The 9,136-nt window shown below is 47.5% G+C and overlaps 1 protein-coding gene across 3 annotated transcripts in view; it reads left to right on the plus strand.

Moving 5' to 3' along the window:
- Positions 1–1,450: 1,450 nt before the first annotated feature.
- The window catches only part of LOC126029515 (eukaryotic translation initiation factor 3 subunit C), a 29,949-nt gene continuing 22,263 nt past the window's right edge, over positions 1,451–9,136 (plus strand). The window contains exons 1-8 of one of the 3 annotated variants that reach the window (XM_049787796.1): positions 1,451–1,539; positions 1,678–1,822; positions 6,230–6,295; positions 6,403–6,592; positions 7,093–7,218; positions 7,393–7,447; positions 7,553–7,662; positions 8,948–9,075. In XM_049787796.1, coding sequence (XP_049643753.1) covers positions 1,722–1,822; positions 6,230–6,295; positions 6,403–6,592; positions 7,093–7,218; positions 7,393–7,447; positions 7,553–7,662; positions 8,948–9,075 — 776 coding nt within the window. In that variant the 5' untranslated portion in view covers positions 1,451–1,539; positions 1,678–1,721. The remainder of the gene's footprint in view (positions 1,540–1,677; positions 1,823–6,229; positions 6,296–6,402; positions 6,593–7,092; positions 7,219–7,392; positions 7,448–7,552; positions 7,663–8,947; positions 9,076–9,136) is intronic. The other 2 variants (XM_049787797.1, XM_049787795.1) reach the window with 2 other exon arrangements.

The following is a 9,136-nucleotide window of genomic DNA, read 5'->3' on the forward strand; positions in this document are numbered from 1 at the left end:
CAAATCAAAAAAAACTTTTTACATGTGTATTTTGTACAAGGTACTGTCACAAGTGCTTCACATAACTCTTTAAACTTTTAATAACTTAATTATTTTTATTTAGGGGGGGGGCACACTGGCTTTGCTCGGGACTTACTCCCTTTGTGCCTAGGAATCACTCCAGGCACTATTTGTGGGGCTGGAAATGGAATCAGAATCCGCAGCAAACACCTTACCGTCTCTGTACTATATCTGTCCAGCCCAACCCACCTTAGGCCACTTAAATTCTCATAATGACTGTGAAGTATTGCTATTACAATTTTGGGAAACTGCTTAGGGGAGTGCTCGATGGAGAGCTTAGGCAGTTTATCTAAAAATTAACACAGCAATAAATGGTAGAGCTGGGATTGGAGGCAAAGCCTGATTCGAATTTTGCTCTAAGCCTAACTCCTAAACTGAAAAAACTCGTAAGAATCTCATAGGCGGGGCCGGGCGGTGGCGCTAAAGGTAAGGTGCCTGCCTTGCCTGCGCTAGCCTTGGACGGACCGCGGTTCGATCCACGGTGTCCCATATGGTCCCCCCAAGCCAGGAGCAACTTCTGTAGCACATAGCCAGGAGTAACCCCTGAGCGTTACCGGGTGTGGCCCAAAAAAACCAAAAAAAAAAAGAATCTCATAGGCACCATCTAAAAGAAAACTCCTGGGGACGAGACAGTACAGCGGGCAGAGGGAAGGGAGGGAGGGAGGGAGGGAGGGAGGGAGAGATGGTAGGAAAGTAGGGAAGGAAAGAAGGGAATGAGGGAGGGAGGGAGGGAGGGAAGGAAAAAGAGGAGAGAGGGAGGGCGGGGAGGAAGGAAGGAAGGAAGGAAAAAAGAAAGGAAGGGGTCGGAGAGATAGCCCAGCGGTAGGGCGTTTGCCTGTCTCGAAGCAGACCCAGGACTGATGGTGGTACGATTCCCGGCATCCCACATGATTTGTTTCCTCGAGCCGGCCAGGAGCAATTTCTGAGCGCAAAGCTCAGTAACTCCTGAGCGCTGCCGGGTATGACCCCAAAACCAAAACCAAAAATAAAAGAGAAAAGAAAATTCCTGGCACTGAAATTCACATTTTGAGATGGCAATGGAGGGATGTGTCTAAGATAAAAAAAATAAAAAAATAATACCAAAAAACTAAAACAGAACCAAAGGATCATAGAACTAGTATAATGGCTAGGCGACTTGCAAGGCTACATAAATCCAGCACCACAGAGTACCACAAGGAGCAATCTCTGAACACAGAATAAAGAGTGCTTCATGAAGAAGGGGAGGCCCAAAAGCCTGGAGTCCCACTCTCCCCCGTCAAAACACCGTGGAGGTCTGGGAATCTCGCGTTCGTCGTCTCCGTAGCCAAGGTCAAGGGTCATTTCCGCCCTTCGGTGGCGCAAAGCCCGCTGGGAATCGTAGTCTTCCGGCATAGGCGGAAACGAAGCGCCTCCCTCCCCGGAAGTGACGCGAGGCTCCGTCTCGGCCTTCCCTGGGCTTCGGCTTCGGTGACAACGTGAGACTCGCCGCTGACTCCGTAGGTTCGTTGGTCTCGGGCCTGGTGCTTGGAGGGGGCCCCGGGCAGGGTCCTGCGCGGCCACCGGGCGGGGTGGGTCCCCGGGTGGCGATCCTGGACCCTTTTCCTCCCAGCGGCCGGTGACGCCTTGGCTCGCCCGCAGGTCGTGCCGCCCGCTCCGCAGCGCCTTCCCTCCGCGCCGGCGCCATGTCGCGCTTCTTCACCACCGGGTCGGACAGCGAGTCCGAGTCGTCGCTGTCCGGGGAGGAGCTCGTCACCAAGCCCGTCGGCGGCAACTACGGCAAGCAGTGAGTCGGGTGGCGGCGGGCTGGTTGTGGGGGGGCCCTGGGGGGTGCCCCGACCTCGGAGCCCCCCGCCCGCACCCCCTTCCTTGCTGGACAGGACGCCCCGCCCCTACAGGGCGTCATCAGCTCACCCCAGATTCGCGGTTGGTGTCTGGGAGCGCCTTTCGGGGGCCCCGAGTCCCGCGCCTTGGCTTGGCTTGGCTTGGCACTGGGCCCCGGAGACGCCTCCCTCTTGTGTCATTTTCCTCCTCTTGCTGGCCCCTTGCAGCAGTCCCCAAGCCTAGAGAGACTTCACTCTGCGAAGCTTGAAATGTTGCCCCCCAACTCTCCCAGTTCTCATTTTTGTTTCTTCGGCGGGGGTGGCCCACACTTGAGGATGCTCAGGAGCTCTACCGCCTCCCCCGGAACTGGGGTTTGGCTGGCTCCTCCTAGATAGAATGGGAAAGAGGATAAAGTGGAAGGTATTTTTTTTGCCAGATAAAAACAGTCTGTGGTCTGTTTCTTTTTTGTTGTTATTGTTGTATTTTTGGGGGGGGGGCACATTTTGCCGATGTTCAGGGATTATGCCTAGCCCTATGTTCAGAAATCAGCCCTGGCTGTGCCTGGGGGACCATATGCAATGTATGGATCCAGGTTAGTCTTGTGCTAGGGCAATACCCTTTCTTCTGTACTAGAAACTGACGGATTGCTGTAGAACCCCTCCATCATAGTTTCTGCAACTGTAAAACCACTCAAGTACAGTTATAAACTGATACCTTTTACTTTTTTTTTTGGGGGGGGGTCACACCCAGCAGTGCTCAGGGGTTACTCCTGGCTCCAGGCTCAGAAATTTCTCCTGGTAGGCTGGGGACCATATGGGATGCTGGGATTCGAACCATTGACCTTTTGCATGAAAGGCAAACGCCTTACCTCCATGCTATCTATCTCTCCAGCCCACCTTTTATTTATTTTTATTGTTTTTTTGTTTTGTTTTGTTTTGGGACCACACTTGGTGGTGCTCAGATTTCTTTTGGCTCGACTGTTAGGCATAACTCCTGGCAGTTTCCGGGGAATATATGGGATGCCTGGTTGGCCACATGCAATGCAAAGTGGGTGCTTTGCTATCATTCTGGCCCTCTTTTTGTTTGTTTGTTTGTTTTTGTTTTTGGGCCACACCCAGCTGTGCGCAGGGGGTTGCTTCTGACTGCTCAGAAATCCACTCCTAGCAGGCTCCGGGGACCATATGGGATGCTGAAGGATCGAACCCAGGTCCGTCCCTGGTCAGGCACATGCAAGGCAAATTCCCTACCGCCGTACTATCATTCTGGTCCCTGATACCTCCTTAGAAGAAATACTAGCGAAATGGGCTGAAAGTTTAGGCAGCAGTTAAGGCATTTGTTTTGCATTGACCAGCTTAAATTAGATTCCAGCACTTCACATAGACACCTGAGTCCTGAAGGTATTCCCTGAGCACAGAGCCAGGAGTTAAGTCCAAACCACAGCCAGATGTAGCCCATACCCCACTAGCCTTGGTTTACTGAGATTTCTCTTTGGAGGGTCACACCCAACGGCGCTCAGGTATTCCTGGCGCTGCTCAGAAATCACTCCTGCCAGGCACCGGGGACTATCTGGGATGCTGGGGATTTGAACCACGGCCTCCTGGATTGGCTGCATTCAAGGCAAACGCCCTAACACTGTGCTATCTCTCCAGCTCCCAGTTTACTGAGGCTTTTTCTTTTAATTTTAATTTGGGAGGAGGGGACACTACTGGCCAACATGGCCTATCAGTTCAATGCTAGGTTTCTTTGGTGCCGGTGGGGCTTGGGAGCCACTAGAGCCACACGTTGGCCACATCTGGCTAAGCTCAAAGGCATGTGTGGATTCAGGCTATTAACTTTTTGTTTTGTTTTTGTTTTTGGGCCACACCCGGTAACGGTAAAGCTCAGGGTTTACTCCTGGCTATGCGCTCAGAAATCGCTTCTGGCTTGGGGAACCATATGGGACGCTGGGGATCGTCTTTCACCCAGGTCCATCCTTCCTCAGCCGTGTGTAAGGCTGCACACACCCTACCACTGTGCTAATTTCTGAGGTTGAGATCGAAGGCATTTTTGAATTGAGCCAGGGCCTCATATGTGCATAGTAGCATGCATACCACAGCCCATAGGCCTAACCCATGAAGTCATTTCCACTTATTATGGCTTATTATTTCTGGACCTTTTCTTTTCTTTTCTTTTCTTTCTTTTTTTTTTTTTTTTTTTTTTTTTTTTGTAATTTTATATAGTTGTCTGCCAATAATCACTTTTTTTTTTTTGGGGGGGGGGGGAGGTCACCACTGGCAGTGCTCAGGAGTTACTCCTGGCTCCAGGCTCAGTAATAGCTCCTGGCAGGCTCGGGGGACCATATGGGATGCCGGGAATCGAACCAGTGACCTTCTGCATGAAAGGCAAATGCCTTACTTCCATGCTATCTCTCTGGCCCCCACCTTTGTTTATTTATTTATTTATTTATTTATTTTTTTGGTTTTTGGGTCACACCCGGCAATGCTCAGGGGTTATTCCTGGCTCCAGGCTCAGAAATTGCTCCTGGCAGGCACAGGGGACCATATGGGGTGCCGGGATTCGAACCGATGACCTCCTGCATGAAAGGCAAACGCCTTACCTCCATGCTATCTCTCCGGCCCCTGTTTATTTTATTTTATTTTTTTGGTTTTTGGGCCACACCCAGCGATGCTCAGGGGTTACTCCTGGCTGTCTGCTCAGAAATAGCTCCTGGCAGGCTCGGGGGACCATATGGGACACCGGGATTCGAACCAACCACCTTTGGTCCTGGATCGGCTGCTTGCAAGGCAAACGATGCTGTGCTGTCTCTCCGGGCCCACCTTTGTTTATTTTTAATTTTATTTGAGGAGGGTTTGGGCCACACTAGTTGTGTTTGTGTTACTCCTGGTTCTGTGCTCGGAAATGTCTCTGAGCAGACTTGGGACCATATGGGATGCTGGGGATAAAACCCAGGCCGCGTGCAAGGCAAATGCCCTACCACTGTGCTATCATTCTAACCTCCTTTATTTTTTGAAAGAATGGTGATGGTCTTTTTCTATTTTGTTTTGGGGCAGTTCCTGGTTCTGCTGAGAGATTAGTCCTAGTTCTGCACTCAGGAATTATTTCTGATAGGCTCGGAGCCCATATGGAATGCTGGGGCCGAACCTGGGTTGGCTGTGTGCAAAGCAAGCTCCTTAATGGCGATATTATTTGAATTCTTATGTTACATCACTTGTAAAGATCTTAATTGAAGGAGGCCTTGATCTAGCCCTAAAACAACTAACTATTGAGTCTTGAGGCCAAGGAGATTCAGAGGCTTGAGAATAGACTTTGCATGCTTGCCTGGGCTTGATCTCTAGCATTGTTTGGTCTCCTAAGCACTATGAGGTATGACCCTTAAAACACATTTTTTAAATTATTCTTTTTTTTTTTTTTTTTTTTTTTTGGTTTTTGGGCCACACCCAGTGGTGCTCAGGGGTTACTCCTGGCTATCTGCTCAGAAATAGCTCCTGGCAGGCACGAGGGACCATATGGGACACTGGGATTCGAACCAACCACCTTTGGTCCTGGATCAGTTGCTTGCAAGGCAAACGCCGCTGTGCTATCTCTCCAGGCCCTTAATTTATTCTTTTTAATTGAATCACCATGAAATATAGTTACAAAGTTTTTGTAATTGAGTTGCAGTCCCCATTATTTCACGAGTGTACATTTCCCACCACCAATGTCCCCCCAGTTTCCCTCCCACCTTCTCCCCTGCCTGCCTTTGTGGCAGACATCTCTCTCTTTTTCCCTCTCTCTCTCCCTCCCTCTCTCTTCCTCCCTCTCTCTCTTCCCTTCTCCCTCCCCATCTCTCTCCCCATCCTTTTTTCCAGTTCTTACCTAGAGTGATCATTTTCAACTATCATTATCATACATTATCATAGTGGTCCTGCTATTTGTGCAAGCTTTCCCACCATGGATTGGTCCGCCTGGCCCTCGTCTTTATTGTCTTTGGGTATTATTACCTCACTGTCTTTTTCAAAACCATTTTAAAAATAATTGTGTTTGGGGCCAGAGATTGAATGGAGCTAAGGTTCTTTGCCTTGCATGTGATCAACTCAGGTAAACCCCATACCTATATGTTGCTATGGTCCCTGAACACAGAGTCAGGAGTAAGCCCTGAAGACTGCTGGGTGAGATCTCCCCTCATTAAGAATAAGGGCAGGTGCCCTATTTATGCATTGTTCTACCTTTTCAGCCCATGGAAGCTAAGAAATGAAAAAGTAGCAAACAGGATGATTATGATACAAGGGGTTATGTTTGTTCTGCATTTACATTCTAAAAATGTAAAGAATAAAAACTTGGACTGGAAGTAAGGAGTGAAAATGTCATTGTTTTTGTTTTTTCCACTCAGGCCATTGTTACTTAGTGAGGATGAAGAAGATACTAAGAGAGTTGTCCGCAGTGCCAAAGACAAGAGGTGAGCCTTGGAAATGCTGGGGTGGTAAGGATCTGAGTTGTGGCTGTATTTTCCCTTAGATAATGAGGGCATGCGCTTTGGGCTTACTAAATGGATTCTTATTTCAGATTTGAGGAGCTGACAAATCTTATTCGGACCATTCGTAATGCCATGAAAATTCGGGATGTCACCAAGTGCCTAGAAGAATTTGAGCTGCTGGGAAAAGCATATGGAAAAGCTAAGAGCATTGTGGATAAGGAAGGTGTCCCTCGGTTCTATATCCGCATTCTGGCTGACCTGGAGGACTATCTCAATGAGGTGAGAGAGATCTAGAAGGGGTGATGGGCATTTGTTCTGCTGTCCACTAACTTTTCGGGGGTTCTATGTTCTCTGGGTTGTTTTCTGTAATAAACAGTATTTCTCAGAAAACAAGTGGGGCTGAGTCTTCATAAAAAGGTGACTCTCTTAACAGGAAAAAATCCTGGGCTTGATCTTTCCACCATAACGAAAAAAATTACAGATTTTTTTTTTTGACCACTAATTTTAATTGTGGGGCTGGAGCGATAGTAAAGTGGGTAAGGTGCTTGCCTTGCACTCACCCAACCTAAATGTAATCCCCAGCATCCCATATGACCTCCTGGGCTTTGCCATTGTGCCCCAAATCAAATCAAAACCTTTTCTAATGGTATTTACTGTGTGTTATGATTAATAAAGGGATTTTTAGAAAGATAGAATATAGCAAGCAACACTTACAAAATTAGTGAAGCCTGAAGTTTAGGAGATACTAGTCTCAGGTCTCTGTTTCCCTTTTGCTTTAGCTATGGGAAGATAAAGAAGGAAAAAAGAAAATGAACAAGAATAATGCCAAGGCTCTGAGTACTCTACGTCAGAAGATCCGAAAATACAATAGAGATTTTGAGTCTCATATAACAAATTATAAGCAGGTAGGACACTAGAAGTTTTTTCTTTCTTTCTTTTTTGAGCGTAAAGCTATGATCCTTGTGAGATTTAAGAATAATCATAATTTTCAAAGATGGGAGGTGGGAGAAGGAATAATGACAAAGGGATAGGATATAGTGGATGTCAGGAAGCATTAATTCTCAAATTTCTCTGTCAAGAACCCTGAACAATCTGCAGATGAGGATGCAGAGAAGAATGAGGAGGATTCTGAAGGTGAGAGGCCTTATTGCAAGTGGCTGGAAGCCAGAAGTTCTTTGACCTGGTTGCACTTGGAAATTTTTTACTATTGTAGCTTTTTTCTCTTTCTTTTCCCATCAGGCTCTTCAGATGAAGATGATGATGATGATGGAGTCAGTGCTGCAGCTTTCCTGAAAAAGAAATCAGAAACACCTTCTGGGGAGAGTCGCAAGTTCCTAAAGAGAACGGAGGTAAGGGGCCGGAGAGACAGTATGGAGGTAGGGCGTTTGCCTTGCATGCAGAAGGATGGTAGTTCGAGTCCCGGCATCCCATATGATCACCTGAGCCTGCCAGGAGCGATTTCTGAGCACATAGCCAGGAGTAACCCCTGAGCGCTGCTGGATGTGGCCCAAAAAAACAAAAAAAACCAACAAAAAAAGTTGGAGGTAAAAGCTAAGCTAAGGGGTAATTTGCCTATGCTGTTCCCTTCTTGGGTCCTAGGGAAGAAGACTTAGAACTGCGGGGTTAGGGCCCGGAGAGATAGCACAGTGGCGTTTGCCTTGCAAACAGCCGACCCAGGACCAAAGGTGGTTGGTTCGAATCCCGGTGTCCCATATGGTCCCCCGCGCCTGCCAGGAGCTATTTCTGAGCAGACAGCCAGGAGTAACCCCTGAGCACCGCCGGGTGTGACCCAAAAAAAAAAAAAAGAACTGCGGGGTTAGGAGATAAATTAAATGCTTTGCGATAGAGCCAATTGTAGCACATACTTCCTTCAGGGTTATATGTCTACCAGGGGTCCTCAAACTTTTTAAACAGGGGGCCAGTTCACTGTCCCTCAGACCATTGGAGGGTCTGACTATAGTAAAAACAAAACTTATGAACGAATTCTTATGCACACTGCATATATCTTATTTTGCAATGAAGAAACAAAACAGATACAAATACAATATGTGGCCCGCGGGCCATAGTTTGAGGACCACTGGCAGTCTAGAATTTCTGGGCCCAGCTCTGACCCGGATCAGATCATCATGCTTTCAGGGTTTCTTACATACTTTTACAAGTTGGAATTACGCTGCCCTGCATGGCTGTGAGTTCCCAGTACTAAATGGTTCTGGATATAGACATCTTCATTTGTTGTTCCAAGAAATAATCTCTTGGGGCCAGGAAGGTGGCGCTAGAGGTAAGGTGTCTGTCTTGCAAGCGCTAGCGTAGGACGGACCGCAGTTCGATCCCATATGGTCCCCCCAAGCCAGGGGCGATTTCTGAGCGCATAGCTAACAGTAACCCCTGAACGTCAAATGGGTGTGGCCCAAAAACAAAACAAAAAAAAAATCTCTTATGTATTTAGACTGAAATCCTTAATGGGTCAGATAGTTACAGCATAGTTTCTCATTACATCTTGGAATTCCAGACTAGCTCTGAATATCTTGATATATGGTTTGCTCCTGAAAAACTCTGGAACATGTGTCAGTAGGGAGATTGGAGAGGCAAGTCAGACTTTCCATCTTTCTGCCAATCAACCTTTTTTCTTCTAAGGATGAAGATGAGGATTCAGAAGATTCAGATGATGATGAAGATTGGGATACAGGTTCCACTTCTTCGGATTCAGACTCTGAGGAGGAAGAAGGCAAACAGACTGTGCTTGCTTCAAGATTTCTTAAAAAGTAAGAAGTCCTGGTGTCTTGTACAGTGAAAAGGACAGGAAGCTATCTTTATATTGACAGT

The sequence above is a fragment of the Suncus etruscus genome, chromosome 15, assembly GCF_024139225.1.
Source record: "Suncus etruscus isolate mSunEtr1 chromosome 15, mSunEtr1.pri.cur, whole genome shotgun sequence".
NCBI lineage: Eukaryota > Metazoa > Chordata > Mammalia > Eulipotyphla > Soricidae > Suncus > Suncus etruscus.